Source organism: Neolamprologus multifasciatus, chromosome 3, assembly GCF_963576455.1.
Source record: "Neolamprologus multifasciatus chromosome 3, fNeoMul1.2, whole genome shotgun sequence".
In the NCBI taxonomy this organism is placed as follows: Eukaryota; Metazoa; Chordata; class Actinopteri; order Cichliformes; family Cichlidae; genus Neolamprologus; species Neolamprologus multifasciatus.
Genome location: NC_140441.1, coordinates 25,169,598 through 25,196,407, shown reverse-complemented (window position 1 = coordinate 25,196,407; position 26,810 = coordinate 25,169,598). Strand labels below are relative to the sequence as shown.

At 39.2% G+C, this 26,810-nt stretch overlaps 1 protein-coding gene and 1 long non-coding RNA gene across 3 annotated transcripts in view; one reads left to right on the top strand and one right to left on the bottom strand.

Moving 5' to 3' along the window:
* Positions 1-609: 609 nt before the first annotated feature.
* Positions 610-2,306, top strand: LOC146522241 (uncharacterized). The gene is made up of 3 exons (XR_014871683.1): positions 610-732; positions 1,725-1,819; positions 1,930-2,306. It is a non-coding gene; the product is annotated as an uncharacterized LOC146522241 (long non-coding RNA).
* Positions 2,307-7,068: 4,762 nt separating this feature from the next.
* Positions 7,069-26,810, bottom strand: part of LOC146522230 (up-regulator of cell proliferation-like) — a 239,821-nt gene continuing 220,079 nt past the window's right edge. Inside the window, exons 1-4 of one of the 2 annotated variants that reach the window (XM_085137277.1) lie at positions 17,070-17,814; positions 12,353-12,454; positions 12,012-12,189; positions 7,069-11,845 (exon numbers count right to left, since the gene is read on the bottom strand). In XM_085137277.1, coding sequence (XP_084993403.1) covers positions 7,170-11,845; positions 12,012-12,126 — 4,791 coding nt within the window. In that variant the 5' untranslated portion in view covers positions 12,127-12,189; positions 12,353-12,454; positions 17,070-17,814 and the 3' untranslated portion in view covers positions 7,069-7,169. Of the gene's footprint in view, positions 11,846-12,011; positions 12,213-12,352; positions 12,455-17,069; positions 17,815-26,810 lie in introns of those variants that run through there. The other variant, XM_085137268.1, reaches the window with a different exon arrangement.

The window sequence follows — 26,810 nt, the reverse complement described above, 5'->3', positions numbered from 1 at the left end:
ATTCTCCAAAAATCAATTAGATTTTAAATTCAGCTATAATCTCCTCATAATAATGGCTATTTCTTCTTGGAGGAAGGCGATCCATATAGACGTCAGGGACCAAATTAAAGTCTCCTCCAACTATGACTTTATCAGTATTATAGGTCCTCCAACATCTTATTCAAGGAAGAGTAAAGTTGTATGATTATTTATGGTTATGTTATAACCAAAAACACAAATCAAAATATATTTAACATCATTAATATGGAAGAAATATAGTATCATCAGAATTCAACTATTTTTAGACATTGAATTTATAACACTGAATTTTTATCCTCCAAATTTCCCTGCAAAAATATTCACCTGCAAAAATTTCACCTGCAAAAATTCAACTGCAAAAGTGATGAACTTGAATGACCCAAGCCAGAGCAATTAGCACTAGATCTCTAGTGGCTCTCAGCCAATTAAATTACGCTGCTTGATCACATGACACCGTTAGCCAGCAGTGTGTCTCCTAAAAGAGAGCTGTTTAAAGCTGAGTGATTAAGTATTTCTCCTAAATAGAGATCATTACAGAACGCCTGGTCCTACTTAAAATCCCATTCATTTTTCTTTTACTTTATCATCTACTCGAACTAAGGAAAACGTTTGACTAACTCAAAGACCATTTCCATGCCTCCCCTGCCTGTCTGCAGAGGCAGTTTTGAATTTATGAGCAGCAAGATGGCAGCGGCAAACCCTGGCGGTTCTCCGGTAAGTATATTGTTTTTTTATCTTCAAGTTTGTCTTTTGAAACGTTAATTTTATTTAAATCCGTTGCTCACGTATAAAGTACACAGACGGGGTCTTTGCTCAACTCGTCTGAGGCGTGTCTCACTAAGCGCTACATGCTAGCATCCTGCTAACCAAGCTACCCTTTACATGCTGTGCTTTAGAAAATAGGATACTCGGTACAAAACCATACTCCGCAGATATTGATAGATAAACGAACACTGCAAATATAATGTTGGAAACAAGAACGGCCTTTGGTGAAGGGGTAAAATACACCATGAATAAAGCCATACAGTGAATGGCTGCCATGGTTGCAGAACGGCCTGATTTAATGACAAGAATGGGGAAGAGTGAGGTGAAGTGAACCAAAGCCACAAAACACGGTCAGACAAGGCGGGAAAAGGGCAGTGATCTGTCCGTCAGTATGAAGTTGGTGTGTGCTTTGGTGAACAAAAACTCGAGACCGGCAGCAGGAAGATGGGAGACTCGTGTTTCACTGGAATAGTGGTGAATTAAAACATCCTTTGTTGGGTGTAAATGCATCCATACAGGTGAGACAGAGGCAGACCAGACAGTGAAGAAAACAAGGCAAACATTAGAAATATTAAAACGGAAATATAGGATTAATATAACATACAGTTAGGGAAAATGTAAGGAACACAATGTAAATGATATTGTAAAGTCATTAAAACAGCATACTCTGATTAAAAAAAACATGTAATTGGGTAGGATAATAATAATAATAATAATAATAATAATATTAAAAAAACATGTACAAGATGGGTATGTATACTTGTACCCAGAATTTAACAACGATAAAGTTGTAGCATGCCAGACCATCTTGATTGAATCACTTCGCTCCACACAAGTTTTATGGTAGACATATTCATATTGGTATCTAATAAATGATTAATTCTTAGATTTTATCAAACGTTAATTTATAAATTGTTTCTGTCTTTATGTGTTTGTTTCAGATTATGCAAGATGAAATTATTCAGTCAGCAAGACACTTGCTGCAGTTGCTGACATCATCCAACTGAACTGCTGCTGTGATGAATCAGAATACAAGGTTTACTTTAGCAAGACTTATGAGTTAATGCTACATTTAACTAAATTGTTATATATTCTTTGTGTCCAATATTGTCTCCATATGATCTTGTTTTTTGCAACATCTTGCAGAGAACAGAGTCAAGGTGGCCAGGGTACCAGCTTGGACAACCCTGAAAGACCATCCGTTCATCAAGAAATGACCAGGTGAAAAAGTCATAAACTAAACACACTGCATGAGCATGGAATTTAGGATGCAACTTTATGTCTTACCTGCTCTACACTCAGGGCTTGAATTACAACAACAGTCAATCACATAAAAAAAATACTTACATGTATCTAGGTTGTTGCTTTGATCTCTGTATTCTCTTGTTGTTTGTTTTTCTTTTTTCTTCTTTTAACAGGTGATCCAATTTTCTCAGTCTACTCTCACTGTCCAACCTTCCTCCCTGTTTTTCTTTCTCCATTTCTTTCTTTCTGTCTAATTGAATGTCCATTTTATAATAACTTAAAATAAAACAAAATAAATAAACATTAATAATATAGATCAGCAAAAAATAGCAATTTAGTAGTATTAATTTGCTCACTACACTTAAATTACAGCTAAAACATTGCTGTTTAGATTTTAAATATCTCCTTTCTACATGTGAGTTAATGTTGCTATAGCAGGGGAGGGGGGGGGGGGCGGTGCGGGGGTATGAAAAAAAAAAAGAACGCTTGATTTGATATGATATACCTTCATTAGTCCCACAAGGGGGAAATTTCATAAGGCTGCCGACCTATTGCACGCAATGGTGGCGCCATCTTACCCTCCGACCATACATACATTACACAAAACATCAAATGGGGAAGACAGGTCAGAGAGGTATAACAATGGAAAATGCACAACATGAAAAAAATAATAACTCCCCCCAGACTGAGCTCCAACAGGGAGATCAGTTTGAGAACAGAAAAAAACCCACCTCTGCACATAGCACATGAAAAAAAAAACTCTTAATACACCAAAAAAACACATGACAAGCAACAGGGGTGGGTAAAGGGTGAGAGACAGCCAATTTAGACAGTACATCCGGGCCTGCGTGCGCTGGTCTCCTTGATCCACCGTCAGCATCGGAAGGGAATAAGCGTCGAAGGCGTTTGGAGGAGGGGATGAGTGTATGTCTGCATATGTATATATGTCTGTGTGCGTGTGTGTGTGTATGTGTCCAGAGTTAAGCTGAGACAGTGTCCTTCGCCCTGCTAGGCTAAGTAAACAGTCTTCCAGCCAACCCAGGTGGCCTTGCATAGAAAGGGAAGAACAGTCAAAACAAGGTCGTTATCAGGGTGTTTTTGTTCGGCTCCAGCCTTGCAGCTGGCGCCAAAGGGTATCCGCATAAGTGATGGTGATTTTTACTTTAGTGCGAACAGCTCATATGAATTTCCAAGCAGTTCTACAGTCCAACACTGGTCTCTCAATCTCCCATTGGAGAGCCGCGAGCTTCGCCATACTTGCGCTCTGTGATGTTGTCATTCTTGTGCCCAAAGAGCCGATTCTGTAGTAGTTTGGACCCAGAAGCAGGGTTCATACATCATCACTCAAAGACTGGATGGTTTATGAGGAAATGAATCATTCACAGGATTTGTGGAGTGTTTTTTTTTTTTGTTTGTTTGTTTTTTTGCCTGTCCCGTTTGGCTCTTTTGCCATTAGAATTATTGTCTAAAGGCGAAGAAAGATGCCCAACGGATTTACTTTACCAAATGGACCATCCCAGCCTTGCCGTAATGGTCTATTTGATTCACCTTTTATTGTTTATTTTATTTTATTTTCACTTGCTAGATACGGGACAGACTTGAATGAGGAAAAGAAAAGGGAAAAAGAAAGAGGGAAAGAAAAACAGCGGAGAAGAGGGACGGGGATAAAGGGCAAAAAACAAAAACCAACTAAATAAGCAGACAAAAAAAATACATATATCGATCACCTGGATCACCTGTTGAGAAAGAAAAAAGAAAACAAGCAAAGAAAACGAGAGTAATAGAATAAACAACATCACGATGATCTATGGGAATATAACAGTAAATACTAAATATTAAACATTATTGTGCAGCACGTAAGATCGACAGCGCACAGTGTGCTTTGAGGTAGGAGCCAAAAAGGGTGTAGTTTGTGTGTGTGAGCACCCGTGTGTACACCTGTGAGCATGAGCGTGCTTGTTTTTAAAAGGTTCCTTCATGTAATGATCTGCTAGAGGGTAAGGGAGCCACAGCCCCGTCCTTCAGGGCATGAAACAGGTATGGAGGAGATCAAAACTCCAGACATCCAGAGGCCCCCAGAACACAAGAGACCAAGGAAGACCAACAGAGGGGCAGCCGCGCCACTGTCCCAGAAAGAGCTGCGAAGAGCCCCAGATGAGGGGTCACTCAGCAGCCACGGAGCAGAAGCCAGGGGGGTTGCAGTGACATGCCCGTGAGCTCCGCTGGAAACCGTTCAGGTGGGAGGCTTGGGCTAGGGCAGGTATCAACCAGGTGGTGGATTTATTTGGGCAGACTGGCATGAAATCATTTGCGGAAATCAGACAAGAATTTAATCTGAATCCAAGGGAAAGAAGCTGGTTTCATCATGGTATGTTTGTTCACGTGAAGCACAATCTCAGCTTATCCAATACAAGTTGCTTCACAGAAATTACTGGACTCCCAGTAAGCTAGTCAGGTTGAAGCTTGCTGACACTGACACCTGCTGGAAAAGTCAGGAAGAAGCCGGGACCCTAGTTCATATGTTGTATGCATGCTGGAAAAATGATTATTTGTGGGACGGGATCATTAACCTTGTGAACGATCTTTTTAATCTTAACCTTTCTAAGTCTCCAGCCTTGTGCATCCTGGGTCTGTTACCTAACAGTATCCTCACTAGAAGACAGAGACTATGGATGCGTCTGGCTTTCATAACAGGATGCAGGATAATATTGAGGCGCTGGAAGTCATCTAGCCCCTGTTGTTTCAGGGAATGGTCTGAACAAATGTCCAAGATGGCATTATATGAACAGGATACGTATAGAATTAAGGGGAGAGAAGATATTTCTGAGCAGGTCTGGGGTCTCTTTTTGGTGTACACCGACAATGTCTCTTAGATAATGTGATAAGTGGGGGGTGGGGGGGGGGGGGTCGTTGTTATTGTTGTTGTTGTTCTTTCTCTTTGACAGCCAGTAGAGGAAAGAAATTGTTTATTGTAACCAGTGGTCAAGGTTGAGTTTAGTTTCTAGGCACCTGGGTGTTCTGCCCCTTTTGTTTTGTTTTTGCTGGTATTTCCCAGGAGGTGGTTTCTTATTTTGTTTCTCCTGGGTTTTTTCTTGTTTTTTCTTTTGTTTTTGTTTTTTTTAGCTATTGTTAGCTCTTATTTGTTTGTTGATACTGAGAAATGGACAGAGAACTGACAATATTATCACCCCTGTTGTATATGCCTATATGTTTCCGTCCATCCAAAACATGAATAAAAATTTTAAAAAAAGAACTAGCAAGGAATAACGGCATAAAAGACTAATCAACTTGCACAAGACACTTAAGCGCATTTTTATACTCCTATTCAAAAGTTTTCTTCTATTGAAGGGACCATGAACACAGAGCCCACTCAGACCAGACGGCAACTGGTTGTTGCTTCTTTGGTGAACATGATTGTGAAGGACTTGCAACCCTTTTTCCATAATTGCGGATGCTGCTTTCAGAGACTTTGTTGGTGTCTTGGACACAGCCTACACAACAGCCACCAGAAAAGCTCTAAAGGAAATGGTGGTGGAAAAGTTCAAGGAGGAAAAGAAGAAGGCGAAGAGAGAACTGGAGAAGGCTACGGCTGTTAGTCTCACCAGTGACATGTGGACATCCATTCATATGGATGGGTTCTTGGCTGTGACCTGTCATTTTGTTAATGAACAGGATACACTGTCCACAGTGTTGCTAGGAGTGGGACATTTTCCTAAGACACATATAGCAGAAAATATTGCTGAGGTGAAGAAGGCTTTGATGGAGGAGTGGGGCATCCAAAATAAGGTCAGATGCTTTGTCACAGATGCAGCACCAAACATGATTTCATGTTGGAAAATATTGAAAGTGTGCCACACAAAGTCCATTGCACATACTTTGAAGCTAATTGTCAGAAAATCCATTGATAACACACCTGGACTTGAGGAGCTTGAGGAGAGATAAGGCTCAGAAGATAGTAAGCTATTTCTGATCTAGCACAACAGCAAAGAAGCTCTGCCAAATGCAGCAGCAGATGGGCAGACCACATCTAAAGCTCCTGTAGGAGGTGGAAAGGCACATACACCATGCTGCAGCGTTTGAATGAGGAAAGAGAGCCAGTTAGTGCTGAAGTGCCAAAATGAATTAAATAAATACATAATTAAATAATTCATAAATGTCTCAATAATTAATTAACTACATAATGAATTAAATAAATAAAATTGAAAACAAGTAAATGATTTATTCAATGTTTTAAATGAAATAAATTAGCATTTAATTAATTATTGAAACATTTATATAATTAATTAATGGTGTATTTAATTATTTCATTTTGTCACATCTGGCCCTCTATAGTACAGGAATTTGTTGCTGGGGGTATTTTACCATTCAGTTTTACTGTCGATCTGTCTGTAAGGGAAGGTTCTGGCCTGAACTGTGACCAGTGTTTACTAATCCAGATGTATGTGGACACACACATTGGAAGCTTCATTGTCATATATTTGGGGATGAATTTAGTTTATTTAACGCCAACACATTAAAACTCATACAAATCAAAACAACACATACACATGACTGAGATCCTGTGTCCCGTTACTTAACACTTTACAATGGCAAAGACTCAAAAACTGTGACAAATAGACATAACTCAATTTGTTGCTCTCATCAGATAGAAAATGAATCCCGTAAGTCCTTTAAAAAGTTTGTGTAAGATCAGATATGTCAGTAAAAGAAAAGCTCATTCTAAATTCTGCAAAACAAAGTCACATACTCAAAGGAATAAAGAAAATGTTTATACTAACATGATCTAAACACTAAACAATTAAAAATTTGAACCATAATCCTCACAGAAGTAAAAATTATATATTGAGTCTTTTTTTAATTTCCTTTTCTACTTAAATCATTCGAAACAAAATTGTGAATATCTGACAAAAGAATTTAATCAATCAATAAACATATGTATATATCACATATCATATCTATTTAATAATTTAAAGAAAATTATTATTCAACGATTACATGCATTTTCCCAGTGTCTACTATAGTGCCAATGAACACCCCACCCCACCCCCACCCCCACCACACACACACATACCACAAATACTATATCTGTGCTATTTGCTCCTGTAAGGTTCTAGTCATCCCCACAACCCTGAATTGGAAAGTTACTTGATGTAAAATGATTCTTTGAGACTTTTTTCTGCCTGTTTTTTCTTTATTTTTTTCCAAGCTTCTGGAATGACAGCAGGTTCTGCTTTATATTCTTTGGCAAATCTACTGTTGTATTTTCTCATAACATATCTCCAGTAGTCTGATGCCTCCAGGCTCTCGTCTGGTTGAATTTTCCAGTCTTTAAAAATGTCCTTGTAATCCTTACAAGGGTGTGGTTCATGTTTTGTTTCACTGCAGCAAAATGTTCTGTCACTTTTCACATTGGACGAGCATAACTCAGTGAGAAGTATACCTGTTAAGAGGTTCCTGTATTCACCCAGACCCGATGGCCTATGTAGTGAAACAAAGTGCTCAGTATGGGCTCTTCCTCCTGCATCACAGGGAGCTTTGCAGAATGGACACTGTTTGCCACAACCAATCAACTGGCTAAAAAGCTCATCCTGAGGCTCTACACAGAGATGTTGTAGTTTTATTTCAAAGGTAGATTCTTTAAACTCATTTCTGAGAGTTTCTGTCATGTCATTCACAGATGTTCTGAGCCAGTCAGCAAACTGTTCCTTGTCAGCGTTGTTCAGTATCATGAAAGCACCAAGAGCATCCTGGGAGATGACCAGTTTATCACCAAGTTCTTTACAAATTTCTTCAACAAAAGCCTTGAAGTCATCACGCTCTCTGATTTTTGCCTTGTTGATGGCAGAATTTATGCTGTCAATACATGACCGTAAATGTTGCTCCTCAAACTCAAAAACAGTCGACTTATTTGAGAAGCGCTTCTTTATCTGTTCAAGTATCCATGACTTTACATATTTCTCATATGAGCAAATGTAGCTCAAATAATTTTCAAAATCCTTCTTGGAGAGCAAATCCAGTAAAATTGAATACTGGAAGGACATTCTTGTGCTGAAATGCTCGAGTTTCCTCATTTCATCAATGATATCAGGGCCCAGGGAGCGATTAACAAAGTCCTCAACAGCAGGCTTCAAACATCGATTTGTGAATTCTTCTGCCTTCTTCTGACACTGGTCTCGTTCATGAAACACATCTTTGAAGTCCTCATGAAACCTTTCCTTGTTTTTAATCAGACATCTGTACGGATCATTTTCTTCTATGAAATCTTCGTGCATTTTCTGAAACTTTCTGGCTGCAAATCCACAGATGTGCTGTTTTAGAGAAACTTCAAACTCAGTATTTATCTTGACATCTTGATTGTTTTGGAGAGTCACATCAATCATGTGGAGGATCTCCTGGATGTAAGTGTCATGGTAATTGTTTTTGCTTTTCACTCGTTTCTTCACAAAGTCTGTGCAAATATCTATAATTCTGTCAGCCAGATGTTGTGCAGCCATTATGTGATCCTGACGGGCAAGTAACTTGTTTGCTGTGTGTTTAAATTTGCTTAACAATCCTTCAGCTGTATATTTGAATGACTCGTTTCCACAACTTTTCAGACTCTTTCCACTTAATAACTCATTTGCACGCCCCCCCCTGTGTTTCAGATTTTCTCTCAGACAGTAGGACACTCTGTCTGTGACATCCGAGGTTTGTTGTTCAGAGAAAGAAAGTTTTTCTAAAGTTTCCCTCCACATCTTCTCAAACTCTTTATCCAACTCTGTGTCTGTCATTTGGACTTTTTTCTTTCGACATTTATCAATTAATGCATGCACTTCTTTTTCAATTTCTTTTCTGTGACTTTCTTTGATTTTATTAATTTTTATCATTCCCTGTCTGATTTCTGCTGCTGCTTCAAGCTGATACATTGCACCACTTTCTATTTCACGACGAAGGACCTTTGCACTGTTTGAGAATTCCTCTTTGTATCCTTCAACCAGATACACATGACCCTCTGTTTGCTTGAAATATTGTGTCACATTGTCCAGAATCTTTGTCTCCCATGTAGACAGCACTGTGGAGGCTTCACTTTTCAAAGATCTGAGAAATTCTCTCATGTCACATGTTCCAGATTTTGCTGCAATGATACCAAAATTGGAAATTTTCGTTTCTGCATCTCTTACCCAGGTGTACATTTCTTTTCTGAACTCCCACTCCCATTTGTTGAATTGTGTGCAGAGCTTCATGTATGCATCAGCTACGAGGCTGTTTCTGAAGCTGAAGATAAAGTTTTCATGCTTTACTGCATTCCACAGGCTTCTCACCCACTCTTTAAACTCCATGATATTATTAGCAGATGACTCACAGTTTCCCAGTAGTTGGATGATGTTTTTCTTGAGCTCATATACAGCCTCACTGTATCCTGCATTAACTGGTGCCATTGGTGGGTTTCCATTCCACAGTCCAGGAATGTACCAGTTCCCAGTGTCTGGACTGTACTCCATCACATCAGTGAAGCTCTTGTTCTCCTCTTTCTTTTCCATTTTGGCTGCTGCCTGAGTCATCTCATTTAACTGTTCCAGGAGCAGTTTCCTGTCTCGTAAGTTATTGTCATGGGCTGAAACATCCGACACATTCTGGTGAACAAAATGACATTTAGGCTTTTTGCCCACCTCCTTCATCCTGAGAAAAGCGTGCACAACTATTTGTAGGATGTCTTTCATTTCAATTAAATTCTCCATTGCAATGTTGACTATGGTGACATCACTCAGCCCCACGACAAGTGTTGCAAGCTCATTGTCGTGCTCATAGCTGTTGTCCAGTTGTGCAAGTTCTGTTGACTTTAAGCCCTCAGTGTCAATGATCACCAAGAAGTCACAGTTTAGGACGTTTTTCATGTCTTCATTGATTTTGATGAGCAACATAAAGGCACCTCGAGTACATCGACCACTACTGACTGCAAACTGCACTCCAAACATGGTGTTAAGGAGAGTGGACTTTCCTGTGCTCTGAACTCCAAGAACTGTGACTACCAGTATCTTTCTGTTTGTAGAGACCAAGTCACTGAGCTGAGAGAGAACATCACTCACTCTGAGAGGTATGTTGGATGCATCTCCATCTACAAGCTCAAGAGGAAGTCCATCAAGCAACAACTCTGCACACAGTTTGGGAAGATGCTGCAATTGTTGATGTGATGGGTCTGTTTCTGGAAGAGACAGTGAAGCTTCATAGATCTGACCCATTTCACGGAAGAAGTGTTCAGTCCCCAGTGAGCTGTTGGAAATTTGTCTGTCAATTTCTTTGATCTCCTCTTTGTTCTCAGAGTTCTTGCATTTTTCTTTATATTTCTCTCGGAGTTCAGACAGTTTTACATGAGACACATTATCGAGGTTCATTCTCATCCATTTCAGGAAATAAAACCTCTCTGTTCCTGGGCTTGATATCCCAGTGATAAAGTTTGTCATAGCTGTCGACATCTCATATGAGTTCTGCTTTTTCCGCAGTTCTTCTTTCTGTTTCTGAAGATCACTTCTGTAATTTTCTACATTTTTAGACCCAACATTTTGAAGTCGAAACTCTTCCTTCTGTAACGAGGTCAGTGTTTTCCATATTTGTCCTTGTCTGGGAAGCTGATCTTCTTTATATTTATGGATGTCTTGATTTCCTGCAGTGATGGCTTCTGCATTTTTCTTTGCAGTCTGGCACTCTGAAAAATCTTCATCAACCAGGATTCCCAGTTCATGGGCAACATCCACCATCTTCTCTATTTTCATCTTCAGCTCTGATTTCTCAACCACATTTCTGACTGTCTTCCTCAAATCTTTTACAAACTGTGCTTCATTTTTCTGCTTTGTCTTAAAAATAATGTTGCTATTGCTGAAGCACAACTTGGTTGCCAGATTTTTCACAGTATCCAAATTGAAGCGCTTGCTCTCACAGTTACCAACCAAGAAGATCTGTGCTTTTTTGTTCTGGCTTTTAAGTAGACTGATCACAGAGTCAGACTCAGAATCCAAATGATCAAAGAAGACAAAAACTGCTGCCGATGTCTGACACAAAAAGGAGTATTGTGTTTCAAATGAAGCAATGTCTCCGCGAAGGTTAGCTACAGCCACTGGCTGACTGAAAATGTCAATGTTTGTGTTTCCACAAGGAAGATACCAAGTAATTTCAGTCAGTCCATTGGAAATTCTTCTTGGACTGTCACCACACTCCATGTTGTGGTGAACAAAGGTGTCGTGGTATTGCTGATCATTGCTCAGAAGCTTATTGAGAATCTCTGACTTGGACAAGGAGCACTCACCCAGTCTGACAAAAGAGACCATTGGAAGTTCAGAGAGAACAATCCTTTCTTCAATGAAGCCCTTTGACTGTGAAAGAGACTGAGGTCTGTACTTTTTAACAATGTCTCTCATGGCCCACAGCATGAGTGTGCACTGTTCTGTGTCACAATTAGGAAGCAGCAGAGGGACAGAGAACTGACACATGGACATTTTTAGTGCCATTTCCTGCTGTAGAAAACCATCAGAACACAGAAAGAGAGCAGTGATTATGTCGAGGGGGTTCACCATGTCCTCTGTGTTTGAATGGTTGATCATATTATCAAGATCTAAGTATGCACTCCCTGTTTCATCATCACTGTTTGACTCACACTCTGATGTACATTTCACATTAAGCATCATTACTTTCTTTAGAAAATACCATGGAAGGTCAGATTTACGCCTGGAAGGTTCATCAGTGATGGTCTTCAAATCAATCTCAAGTATTCTGCTGAGTGATAGCTTCTTTGTGTAGCACTGCGTCAAGTCCAGCTCTTCCAATAAGTTCTCCAGGTGTTTCACTGTGGATGTGAGATTTAAAAGTTATTGCATCCTGCTTTTATTTACAACTTAACCAGTATGTCATCTGGTTTCGTAATTGGTGTTAACTTTTACTTGTGTGTGTGTGTGTGTGTGTGTGTGTGTGTGTGTGTGTGTGTGTGTGTGTGTGGGTAACAATAGAGTGACCTTTGCTTTTATCCTTCATGTCTTCAGGAGTCTGGCTGGACTTTTGTTCCTCTGGTTTCAGGTTGTCTGGCTCTGAGCTGTCCATGTCTGTCAACTCTTTTCCTCCTGTCTGCATGTAATCACTGTGTAATTCTCACTTTCACCAGCAGGCGTGTCCAAATGCTGAGACACTAACTCACTGTTGATATTAAACAGTATTGTCTTGACGTGACAACTAGTAACTGTAGGGATAATAATAGTAATACTTATAATATTAATATATTAATGGTTTTTATTTACAGAAGTCACATCATATCATGTCCTTCTGCTGTGGCAATAAAAAGCATAAAGCTCACTTTTACCTCCTGTAACAATCTGCCGACAGTCATCCCAGGTAGAACATGGTGCCGATGGAGGTCATCCTCACAGTATAGTTCAACAACTAAATCTTCATCATTGTTTTCCTTTTTTACAAATGACGATAAAAAGAGAAAAAACATCGAAATACATTATTGCAAACACATCTCAAGAGAACAATATCTCCGTTTCTCCCCTTATCTCACAAACAATTTGAGTACTTTTAATAACATAAGCAAATGAGTAAAACCCTGACCATGATTTTCATACTCGTTTGCAGCCCTGTGCCCTAAAATATGTGGTTCACAAAACCATTGTTTTGTGTTAATAAGGGTTTTGAATTGTGGTTTTTAACTATTTTTGTCCCTTAATACAGTGTAGCCCGGATGGGAATTTGGGAGTAGATACTCATAATTCCCATGGACTTAAACGCCACAGTAACATAAGGTGTTCACAGTTAAGTTTATGTGATGTAACTGTACCCTGAATGTAATTTGCCCTGTAATATGTCACAAGGTAAATACAGGTAATTAGAACAATGAAACTGTTATGTTAATCATAAAGTATTATTTTATGGTATGTAACTCTGAAGAGAGTTAAAGTATTGTTCAGAGTTCTAATTTTCTGGAGGCCCGTGAAGGTAGCATAGAACGGGACCTGCTGTGAGTGGTTGCAATGGAGGAGGAGAGGAGAACGGCATGGAGAGATGCACGAGGTTAGCTGAACAGATGTGAGAGACTCGGCTAGTTTACTGAGGTTAACTAGCACAAGAGAGTGCGTGTCTAGAAAGTTAACCGTGCGAGAGCTTTGCAACAGAGTGCGGGCGAAGTGACTTTTTGTTTCAACTGTCGCACCACCGTGAAAAAAACTGTGTTTCTAGCTACGACAGCCGAGGCTAAAGGCTAGCCCGGACTGCTAGGCTGCGCCGCGGAGGCAGCCGCTATGGACTGTCGGAGAGCTGGACAGTGACTGGCTAACGCGCCGTAGCAGAGACAGCATCGGGTCCGCAGGGAGAGCGGACAGTGGATTTATTTTGGACTGGTGAACGGCAACCTACCGAGCAACTGAACTGTAAGTTGGACTTTTGTGCTCATACTGGGGAGAAGAGGATTTTTCTCCATCGTCCGCTGGGAGCAGCGAACAGGCCTGCAACAAGTGTGAATGTGAGTGCGTGTGGGGCCCATGTGTGAATATTGTGTATATAGTGGAGTTATATAGCATATTTTTGAGTGTATATTAGTGAGTCACTTACCAAGAGGTGATAACATAATTTGTGTTGTTTAACATAATGTCAAAGGGAATTATTTCATTTACACAGCATGTTTCATTTGTTTATGAAGCTGGATATCATTTGAATTGAGTTAAGAAAAGGGTGTGTTGTACATTACTTTTGCCAGCCCTTACATTCAGTAAACGTTTGGTTGGTGTTAAAGAGTTGTCTGGGGTTGATTCTTTTACTACTGGTTAAGTCTAACTTGCAGGCAAAGGTTTACTGATAGTTTCCCTGATTCCTGTCTATACCAGAACCATTTGTGGTATCTAGGCTGTAACGAACCTAACACCCCGCCTAGGGGGTCCAAACTGAGGTAAGTGGATTTAGACTCAGTATCACGGGTGGGGTGCTACAACAGTATGAATTTAAAAGCGTGGGGTTAACAGCCTGCCTGCACCTAAGTGATGTTCTATTATTAGACTTCAGGGCAAGTAACATTAACAAACACCATGTTCATACATTGTCCATAAGTGCACTTGGCACCAGGACAAACTAGGTCACAGGTTGATGATCAATTTTGTCATCATATCATCGGATCTGTGGCCATATGTTCTGCATGCTTGATTGAAAAGCAGAGCTGAGCTGTCAGAATGTGGCTCGGCCAGTAGCTAAATAAAACATAACTTTTTTCTGCTTCTGCACTATTGACAATAAAATTGTTGTACTATTGCTGTGGATAAGTCACTTCCTTTCAATTCCTCAGGCAGTATAGTGCAACAGGGATTCTGACAACTCCTCTTACACTGTTAGATGAACACATTCCATTTCACTCAGGATCATGTGATTTCTTGTAAAGGTGTATAGTGCCTCCTTTCCTTTCATTCTGTAAAGCAGTGTAGTGGACCTTAGGTGTGGTACAAACTGTTAGTTTAACACTTTCAATTTTACTCAAGTTTATGTGATTTCATATACAGCTTTTATAGTAATTTGCATCAGATGATTTAGTGCATAAATGTTTTCTGCAGATTAAAGACATTTTGTCAAAAAGTGAATGCTGAAGCCATGAAGTAAATCGTTTTTGTGAAAATGAAAACACACACTTAACTAAATACTTAACTAAAACTAAACCTAAAAAACTAAATGTGGAAAAATATTCAACTAAGAAAATTGTCAAAACCTACTTTTTAAAAAACTGTTGTTATGCGGTTCAGAGCTGCGGATCTGGAGATTTTTTTTGGAGATCTGTATCTATTGGGCGCATTTAAGCGTATTTAAGCTTTTGTGGGTGAGCAAGAGACATGTTATGTGTTATTTTAGACATTTGTACATACAGACAAGTTTTTGAAAGTCAAAATGATCAGATTCGTGAAAGCTGAACTTAACAAATTGTGCGTAAATGATCAGTATTTATTCAGGTTTGGATGTATGCATTCGTGAAATGCTTTTACATGTGTTCTTTAGTAATTGTGTGGGAATTGAAGCACGCATGTGTGAGTCTTCAAAGGTTACATAGAAATCATTGTACACATTTGTAAAGCTTGGTTTACACTTGTGGATCATTTCACATATGTTTTAATTTAAAGTAGGCCTGCACATGACAGCTCTGCTCTGCTCTTCAAAGTGTTTGTTAAACAGTTCTTTCAAGCAAAACTCTCTTCTCCTTATCTTATCATTCTCGCATTAAGTACAGGGTGGGCCATTTATATGGATACACCGTAATAAAATGAGAATGGTTGGTGATATTAAAGTCCTGTTTGTGGCACATTAGTATATGTGAGGGGGCAAACTCCTCAAGATGGGTGGTGACCATGGTGGCCATTTAGAAGTCGGCCATCTTGGATACAACTTTTGCTTTTTCAATAGGAAGAGGGCCATGTGACACATCAAACTTATTGGTAATGTTACAAGAAAAACAATGGTGTGCTTGGTTTCAACGTAACTTTATTCTTTCACGAGTTATTTAGAAGTTTCTCTTTGTTCACCGCCATTGACATGTCGAAGAGGTTAACACGTGAGGAGCGGATCGAAATTGTGTTGATATCTGGTGAACGCAGTAACCGGGTCATTGCAGCAGATTTCAATGCAACACCCTACGAGACCACCCATCTCCCATGCTACAGTTAGCAAACTGTTAGCTAAGTTTCATTGAACTGGTTCAGTGTTGGATTTGCCAAAATGTGGACGCAAGAAAACTGTCACTAATGAAGAAACATCAGTGGCTGTCCTAGCTTCATTCAGCAAGAGCCCACAGCGTAGCACTCTCTGCATGTCACTGAGAGTGGCATTAGTCGAACATCCCTTCGGCGGATATTAGCTACTCACAAATGGCACCCTTACAAAGTTCAGCTACTGCAGCATCTCAACGAGGATGACCCAGATCGGCGCACAGAATTTGCAGAATGGGCAAAACAAAAATTGGAACAGGACCCTCAGTTCACGCAGAAGATTTTGTTCAGTGATGAGGCAAACTTTTATGTGAATGGTGAAGTTAACAAACAAAACCACCGCTATTGGTCTGACACTAACCCACATTGGATGGATCCCTCCAAGACTGTTGGAACAACAAAAGTGATGGTTTGGTGTGGTATATGGGGTACAATGATAGTGGGTCCATTCTTCATCAATGGTAACCTCAAGGCCACTGGATATTTGAAATTGCTACATGATGATGTGTTTCCCTCTTTATGCACTGAAGCTGGCACGTTCCCTGAGTTTTTCCAGCAAGATGGTGCACCACCACATTATGGTGCCAGGTCCGAGCATTCCTAGATGAACAGTTTCCTGGGAAGTGGATTGGTCGTCATGGGCCAGTTGAATGGCCCCCAAGGTCTCCCGATCTGAACCCCTTAGACTTTTATCTTTGGGGTCATCTGAAGGCAATTGTCTATGGTGTGAAGATACGAGATGTGCAGCACCTGAAACTACGGATACTGGATGCCTGTGCTGGCATTTCTCCTGCGGTGTTGCTATCAGTGTGTAAAGAGTGGGAGAAGAGGGTTGCATTGACAATCCAACACAATGGGCAGCACATTGAACACATTTTAGTGGTCAGAAACTTGTAAATAACTCATGAAAGAATAAAGTTACGTTGAAACCAAGCACACCATTGTTTTTCTTGTGACATTACAAATAAGTTTGATGGGTCACATGACCCTCTTCCTGTATCCATATAAATGGCCCACCCTGTATATGCATCCTGTCTGATTTGGATAGTTTTCTATCCAATTTTATCTGACTTGTGACCTGTTATTGTTCTATACCAACCCCAAAATGCACATAATACAATTTAGTCAGCACAGTGTGTTAGACTAATGTGTGCCGAAGCATACTTTTTCTTAACCCAATAATCAGACTGTAAGTCTACAAAGAATGAAAGCCTTTCTTGAGAAATCTTTTGCTTATTGCAGACTAGACTATTGCGAATTCACTAGTTAACATCTGGTCTTCCTTATCATCCACATAACAGAAACATGCCTATGAAAAATAAATAAAAGTATTAAACAACCTACCGTAATGGAAGAGATTTGTCGTCTAACTTGGTCTGCTTCTGCACTATTGGCAGCACAATTATTTTCCTGTTTCTGTAGACAAGTCGCTTCTTTTGAATTCTTCAGACAGTGTAGTGCAGCCAGTATTCTGACCACCACTTTTATACTGTTAAATGAACACTTTCATTTTCACTCAGGATCCTGTGATTTCTCGTAAAGGGGTGAGGTGCCTCACTTACTTTCATTTTGTAAGGCAGTGTAGTTAGATTCAAGATTCTTTATTTGTCACGTGCATGGTTATACGGGTATAACACGCAGTGAAATGTGATCTGATACGCTCCTCGACTGTGCAAAAAAAAAAAGTGGTGGTGGTGGTTAGTGGCAGTTTTTGATATGGGCGACATGGGCCGTAGCGTCATGGTGGGGGTGGCATCATGGGCATTGGGAAAAAAGTTGCTTGCACCCAATGTTCCCTCTAATTTTTCATGTGTCTGAGCGAACACACAAACTCCCTGAGCGATCCCTTGGACCACTGTGAGCAACATTAGACAATTCGAATCCATCCAAGTTACATGGTTTATTAAAATAATCAAATTACAGCATTTACATGTTACTTTTAATTAACTGCTTTAGCCCACTTACAATGAAAATTTAAAAAAAAATCTTGTTCATGACCTGTGTAGTACGTTAACACTATTGGAAGTAAAAATAACTCCAATTTTGAAAACACAACTTTCTTTCTTTCTTTTTTATAAAGCTGACTTGTATTATGAGTCTGTGGTCTGGAGAGAGTCCTGTAACTCTCTGTCTGCAAAATGCAGTATATAATGACCAATGTTGGGCAATTAATTATATAGTTACTTCTTCAAAAAAGTAACTGAGTTATGCAAACAACAAAGTTTTTTGCAGCTGTTTACCTAAAAATGCAGCCAAGGCATTTTTTTTTTTTAAATAAACATTTCAAACTATTTACAGAACAATCAGCTCAAATTACACAAAAGCACACAAATTATTTGTGTCACTCCAAAAAATAATTTCTGTCCACTATGAGATAAAGGAGAACAACAGCATGATACCTGCAGGCCTGACAGCAGGAGATGTATTACTGCTGTAACACCTGTAACATTCAGCAGTCGCCTCATTGTTCTGACACACACAACAAAACTATTGACTACACTACACACTAACTACACAAGATTTGGCTAAACGTCGCAAATCTCTCACATCTCAAAACACCGCCGTCACTCCTAAAACTTCCCCCTTTCCTAAACAACTAAATGCCATGTTGCCATATCATTTTTTGATTGGTCGACATGGTACATTTTTCCACCAATAGGAAAGGGTGGGGTTTTTTTGGTTTTGTCTTTGCTCACAGGCGGAGAGAGCTTTTGAGCGTTTTCCTTATAAAACACAGTTTTTACTGTTTTACTATTCAGGAATAAAACAAATATTGCATATATTTTTTATCATAACTCTGATTTTACATGGCCTATCAACACAATTTAAAAACTGCTATAAAGTTTTTAAATTGACACTTTTTCCGTCAATTGTTCCGTCTGTCCTGCTCACATCTCCAATGGTTGTACACGTTGTCATTAACGTGGCTTCACTCCACATCAGCCACGCCGCTTTGCTAGCTAAAGCACTGGTTTTGGCACATTAGGACGCTGTCATAGCCTGTCAACGACGTCGATTAGGGGCGTATATACGAATGTAAATCGCGTGATTGGCTGGACTATGGGATAAGATGGCATCGTTCTAATCCCATACAGGAGCAGCCAGTCACTTACTGACTAACACTGCAAAACAGAATTGTTGAAGTTTTAATTTTATTTCAATTCAGGTTAGATTTTTTTTTTCTGTGCGCAACACAGATTTTCTGTGCACAGAGACCGTGCCAGCAGTGCACAATTGCACTTAGAGGGAACATTGCTTGCACCCATGTTGTCCCAACATCATGCCAGTGCATTCTGGGGATTGCATAGGCACCGATTGGTTTTCTACTGCCCATTTGTAGGGAGTATGGACGCCTTCCATTTGTGAGGTGCACCTGCTGCTTGCTGCACTGGAAAGAGAGGGGCTGGGTGGCATCTAATAACTAGCTCGTGAAATAAAACAAAATAAAAACAAACCAACAAATACAAAAACACCACACAATGACCCCCAAGAGCCTTTATACTACTCGTACAAATTTCCAGCCCAAAAGCTCTTACAGGAAGCCCAGAATGAACAGCACACGGACGGAGGGATATTAAACCCCTTGTGTAAAAATGAGTGATTTATGACTTAGGATATTAATACAATTGTTATTTCATAACTTCATAACTTTATTTTCAATAATTCAAAAACTATGGTCAGGAAAAATATGGATTTTTATCATGAATAGTATTTTTCTAATTTTATTTTTATTCTAATTATTTTTCTGTGTGTGTGTGTGTGTGTGTGTGTGTGTGTGTGTGTGTGTGTGTGACAAAAACTGCTGCCGATGTCTGACACAAAAAAAGGAGTATTGTGTTTCAAATGAAGCAATGTCTCCACGAAGGTTAGCTACAGCCACTGGCTGACTGAAAATATCAATGTTTGTGTTTCCACAAGGAAGATACCAAGTAAGTGGCCTGCTTTTTGATGAAAATTGTCTGGAAAGGTTGGCCAGAATAAGCCAGAAAAGTTTGCCACATTCACAGGGCTTCATCACACCAACACTAGACACAAATTCTAGATGAGAAACTGAGATTAGAGTTTCTAAGAATCTCAAAGAGTTTGAAAAAGAATTATGACTGAGGATATTAACATACTATCAGTGGGACTCTCCACCATAAGGGAAATTGCTAACAAACACCCTCAACTGCATCAGTCCCCAATAATTTCACACATTTTTTAACTATGTAAAGGGCGCTTGAAGAAATTCAGATTAGAGCTTCCCCACTCGTTTGATTCCTCAGAATGCATCCTCACTACAACCAGCCAGCTCTTCCACTGAGCCTGTGGATCTCTCTCATGAGCCCAAGGGTGCTGCACTGCTTGAGCCGGAACTTGAGATTTCTGAAGATCCCGCACAACATATCCAATATCCAACTCGGATACTCTCATATTGCCTGAGCCCATGGGTCTCCCAATCGTTTCCCAAGCATCCTAATTGTTTTGGAATTCGTGTTCATTTTTACCTACTTTTTTTGTGTGTAGGGTTAACAGCAGACTGACTTTTGCTTTTGTTCTTTGTGTCTTCAGGAGCCTGATTGGACTTAGAGAATAACAGAAACACACATAAAAATCTATTATTGCAAACACAGTATGTAGTGAGGACATTTTTTTTTTCATATATTTTACCTCCGTTGTTGGTATTGACTCCTACAGTCGCTCTGGGTTATTTGGTATGTTTCTCTCTGAAAGTAATGAGAGCCAAGCCTTTAACTAATTTGAGCACTTTCATAAACATAAGCTATAAAAACCAAATGAGTGAAATTGGAGAGAAAAAGCTGAGCATGATTTTCCTACTCATTTACAGTAGTTTCTGTTTGGGGTAGGCATTCTCATGGGCGTATCCATGTCTTGTTAACAGCGTCTAGACTTGATAAACCACTGTTTGAAACTATGTATGAAACTTTTCAGAACTTGTTTAGCATGTTAGTAATGAAAGGATTGATTACAGAGAGGGAAACTTCTGCCATGTCTGGTTTAGCCAAACAGACAAGTTCAACAGTTGCCAACACTATCAGATGAACATTTCTCAGAAATCACTTGGTTGCCTCAATGTTCAAAGTTTTCCATTAGATCACCTTTATTTTTCATGGATATTAAATCCTGCTGTAGACACATACAGTTAACCATGTCACACTGTGCTTAAGATTTAATTCAGCTTCTTTTTCTTGTGAAGATGTTTTAATTATCATGGTTCTGGGTCAATTTTGACCCAGCTTTTTCTGTTTTGTTTTCCTAAATATATGCTTTGTTTGGGTTTTTGAGTTGTGCTGGTTTGATTTTGTATTAGGGGTTATTCTTGGTTTTCTTCTCATTACTTTATTTGGTGTTCTGGCCTTTAGTTTAAGTCACTGTCTCCTCTGTTTTGTGTCATATTCTTCCTGTTTCTCTCAGTGTCAAGTTTGTGTTTTTGTGAATTGTTTCTTATTTCCTGTTTTACTTTGAAAGCTCATGTGTCATGTCTATAGCTGTGTCCCAAAACGTCGGCTGCATCCTTCGGAGGACCCGGTCTTCGTGGTCTATGTGGGCGGGGTCCTTCAAAGACCGAGAAGGCCGGAAGTGCGAGGCTGTGAAATGGGACAGTCTAGCCTTCAGATTTGCGTCACCGCTGTGTCTGTGGAGTTTAATAAACTCGGCCGTCTGCTCCTTGCTATCTAAAATATAACAGGACACTGGCGTAAATTGTCGACCGTCTCACACTTCTGTTTAATCAGTTTTCTGTTTGACGTTTATTCAGCTGTGTGAAAACCAAGGAGGAACCCACCCGGGGGATTAATAAAGTTTTATTTAATCTAATAACTTTGATCTCAGCCAAACCGATTTACTCCGGAACAAATAAAACACAGAAAAAAGCCAAACAAGTGACTTATATATCATGTTTAAGCTGAGTAGCGAAAGAGCGGGGGTCTGAAAACTATGAAGCCGGGAGTCCACTGCTCTCGCCGGCTGGAGTGACCATTGACCATTGGCTTGCTATTGAGCGGGTGGGTGACAGACGTCTCCGAAAACATCGGCACACTTTTGCAAATATGCGATGTCTTGATAAACCAAGCAGATATTTGTAATTTACACAGCTACTTTCTCGCCTGAAAATATGTTAAAAGTTTATTTTGTCACCCAGAAAGATTAATAAGAGTAATTTTAAAACTTAGTAGCGGCCACCATTGTTGGAAACTGGAGTTTGGCTGGGCCGCGCTATGAATTCTGGGATATGGTGGGCCACGAAGGACACACCCGACCCATCCTTCAATTTCGGGGAAATGAAGGACGCATTTGTCGGCCACATTTGAAGGAGTGGACGAATTGGGACAGCCTTCGTCGCCTGGCTGTGACGTAATCGGCCTTCAAATGCGGCCTCTGGAGGATGTAGCCGACGTTTTGGGACACAGCTAGTGTGTTCAGTTTTACCTCTTCCGTTAGCCTAATTTCTCCCAGCCCTCCTGTTGCCCATTCCCTGATTACTCCCCTGTGTATATAAGCCCTTGCGTTTTCCTGTGCTCTCTGTCGTGTCGTACCCTCAACTTGCTGTGTGTTTGTTATGTCCAGTCCTCCAGCACCTCTGTTTATGTAGCCGGTCTGGCCTTAAACTCTGATTGCCGTTAGTTCTCTGCGTTGTGTTGTGCGAATGACCAGAGGAGTCAGCTCTCACTTTGCCAGCTGGGTGGATTTATTCTCCCAGAACTGTTTAAAATAAAAACAAAACAGTACAGCGACTTCATTTTACTTGACTTCTGCATGAACACCTCTCCTCAGCGGGGCCTCTAGGCGACTGAGGTGCAACATCACAATAAAATCTAATTAACAAATAAAACTGCTAAAATACTAAAATGTATTTATATACATATATAACAAATGAAAACGCACTGCATCGTGAACATATAGTGACAATTACCTCATCAACAAAATTATACTTTAGGGAGACTTCATTTACCAGTGGCAATTTTACATATTTTTTTAGTTACATATATCTAACAGCAAGTTGAAACAGTGAACATGAATCACAAACAAAAGATATAACCAGTTCACATGACACAAAAATAAAAGAGGGAGTTCACATACCTGTTTAAAATAAAAACAAAACAGTACAGCGACTTCATTTTACTGGACTTCTGCATGAACACCTTCAAGGAAAAGAGAAGGATAGCGGACCACATGAGAAGCCACCTGCATGCTCCTATGCTCTCATCTGAGAATGGCTAACTAGCATGTTACAATAAAGTGCTGTACTCGGCAGAGAAACAATAATTCACACTAAAACATCGAACAGAACTGTGAGACAAAATGCACAAAGGGAACAAGCACTGTTTGAATTACTTTTAGTTACTTTAACTGTGTTTATTCGCTCTGTAACGAGAATACTAGCGTACGCTAACCTCTCCTCAGCAATGCCTCTAGGCGACTGAGGAAAAGAGCGCGCAGCTACAGGAAGTGACTTCGTGGGAAGTCAAAGGTCACACAAACAAAATAAAAGCTCCCAAAATATAAATACAGAAAATAAACATATATAAATAAACACATATACATAACCAATACTGACAAAGCAAAATAACACTGCAGGTTGGATCTTTGGTGAAATATAAATTATTTTTAATACACCCATTACATTTAGAGTCTTGTTTTGTTTTTGCTAGTAATGGCCAAATTGACTATGTGCACGTTAGCATATGCTACTTCCGGTGCGGAAACTCCTGTGGGGAGCTTTGTTTCCGGTGTCCTATTCGCGCCTGGTTTACGGTCCAAAACAAGTTAAGCAAATGAATGAATCAAGCGGCGATTTACACTTCTATAGATGTCTTGGGCATTTACCCAATATATCTGTAAATGATGTTCATCGACTTGTTGATATTTTTCCCCCGCGCCTCAGGGCAAAAGAGAAAATGGATTCAAATGTTATATTTCTCAGCTGTCCCTCGTTTATCGCGGGTGTTATGTTCTAAAAATAACCAGTGATAGGTGAAATCAATTAGCCAATTTTATTTTTTGATGTGCAAAACGTGTCGTGGACATTGTGGACATACAGCACTTCAGAGTCACACTGCTAGCGATCGATGCAGAGATTCTGTATTGTACAGGAGAGACGTCACGGAGGAGATCGTCTGCAGCGATCAGGACGCAGGACAATGTGATGTAAAAAAATAAGCATGCAAACTTGCACGAAAAAATTTCACAGCCAGGTGAAAGGTGAACCGCGTTATTAGCGAGGGACCGCTGTAATTTTTAAGGTAAGTCACAACATACCCTTCGTAAATACTAATGTATAGAAACCCTTACCAGCAATCATTCATTTTTTGTGTGGCTTTTTTTCACGGTTTGTTAACATGCTGTGTAGGTGTGTACTTGACTAGCTGATATCGACATAATGGGGGAAACACCTGGTTTGACTATTGTTCACCTGTAGTTTGAATGCTGAACATTTGCCTGTTTAAATCATAAGACCAGTCACTATACAGAGATGTGCTTCTGAATGTGGACGATGTGTCTTCTGCTGCAGTTCTGCTTGTGTTGAGTGATGTAAACAACTGATCGATCTAAACTCTTTAAACGTCAAAATTGATCATTAGATTTTTTATGACACAACAGTGGTGAGTGTTCCCACCTTCTGCTCTTTGTGACTTAACGCGATCTTTCCGTTTTCGAGTTTTGGACATGATTTTGGAGGATATCTTTGCAGTAGCGATTGACCGCAAAGTAAAGCTACCGGAAATGTACAACCCCACATCCGGTCTCAAACCAGGAAGTTAGCATTTTCTCGTGCACAGGGTCAATTAACCTTTCAGTATGGGCAGAAGAAATAAGTTAAATTTGACTTTGAATTGCTCGGATTGAATCTGAATTGTAACTTGAATAAGTGCTTTTAAAAACTAAATATGAATTATCCTAATTTGAAATTCAGTTTATTGGTTTGAAAATGATTATCACTAAATTGAAATTGAATTTTAAATTTTGAAAATGAATTAATTTGCTTTGAAACCGTATTTTATCCTTTATAAATTTAGCTCTCGAATAATTTCAGATTCACTTCTCACCATTCAGTTTCAGTTCTACAATTCAATTTCATAAGAACAAGCGTCATGTTAACAAATGATAGCCGTACGGTAACTTTTATGCTTATTGTAGCTGGTAACTCAAAGCGCTAATTTAGCGTAGTTTGCCCTGAATTCACCTTTGACAAACAAATATGATCGACTGTTTCTAGTAGAATTCCAAAGTTGTCATCTTGTACCCTCTCAGAGCCCTGTATGCTTGTAGAGACTCCTACAGTAGGGAAACATGCAAAACGATGTCCAAACCTTTGTATTTTAGCTTAAAAAAAATAAGCTTAAAAAAATAAAGAGCCAGTAGTGCACATCGTTCCACAGGGCTTTACAGAATATACAATCATAAAATAAATGTTCTGTTGATTCAATATCCCCATCACAAAAAGAGCAAGAATTATTATCAATAGCAAAGCGACGTCTGAGAAATTCTTTGGAAGGGTAAATACCAGAGAGTATTTTGTAGTGGACCTCCTTAGCTTTGGGAGGAATGGGAAGTTTTAGGTAATTTTTTTCTGATCTCTTTCTTTTGAACACCAGAGAACAGATGTGAGATGGACTTTGGATTGCATCTATAAGGGAAAAAAACATTAGTAAATAATTCCCTAATTTGGGAGTTTTTCAGACTGTTAGCTGTAATGTTATGCCCATTTACCAAGAGTTCAGGGAGGTAAGGGGATCTATAGTCAGGGTTTTGAAAAAGATTATATGCTGTACATAGAATGTTTTGAGGGATAGCCTTAGTAATTTTTTGAAATTCTTTGTTATTTATTCTGCAAATTATAATCTGCAAATTATAATTTGCAGATTATAATTGGTGGTGAAATCTTCTAATAAAATTTTACTTCTTTCATTTAACAAATGCATCACTGACCAGATGCCCTTATTGTACCATTTTTTAATAAAGATTGATTTGTTTCCAATGTTTATGTAGCGACAGTTCCATAGGGGAGTGTTGTGTGGGCTGTAGTTATGTTTGTATATTAATTTCCAGTATAATAAAACTTGCTGGTGAAAGGAGAGAGCTTTTATGGGGAGTTTTTTTTTATGTCAAAATCACATCTAAGTAAAAGATTAATTCCGCCTAGATCTGAAGAATATTTTGCTTGGAATGTGAAAACCAAAGGCTATTTTGACTTCTTAAAAATGACCTAAGCCAATTTATTTTTAGGGTGCCCATTTAAGCTGTCAAATTCAATAGCTTGCAAACCTCCATCTTCAAAATGTTTGACTAAATTACCTTGCCTAATATAGTGGGTTTTGCGTTTCCAAATAAAATCAAAGTTTAGCTGGTTAATAGATTTGATTGCTAATTTAGGCACTCCTACCGCATATGCAGGATATACTAGCCTGGAGATACTTTCCATTTTGGTGAGAAAAATTCTACCCAGAATCGATAAGTCTCTCTGAGCCCAGTTATTTAAATGAGTTCTACAAATTTGGATTTTCTCCCAAATATTAAGGTTATCTAAATCAGTCTTATTCCTGGTTATATACATACCCAAATATTTGACAGTGGATTTAACAGGAATATTAAAAGTGTTAGAAATAGTACAATCATTTAAGGGTAAGATCTCACATTTGTTTAAATTTGGATTTAACCCTGAAGCTTTTGAGAAAGTTTCAATAATCTGCAGAATTTTGGGGATTTCATTCAGGTTATTTAGAAAAATAGTTGCATCATCGGCTAACTGGCTGATAGAGAGCTCTTTACCCAGGATAGACATCTACCAAACTCAGCATTTTTAATCAGTATGGAAAGCATTTCTGTTGCTGCAATAAACAGCAATGGTGAGATTGGACATCCTTGTTTTATTCCTTTGCAAATCCTAAATCTTTGTGAGGTGCCACGTGGAAGAGACACTGAACTGTAATTTGATTACATTAATGAAGTTACCTCCAAAACCGAACAAATCAAGGGCTTGGAACATAAATTCATGCTCTATCATGTCGAAAGCTTTGTAAAAATCTAAAAATAGAACAAAACCTTGGTTTTCAATTAGGTAGTTGTAGTCAATCAAGTCCAAAA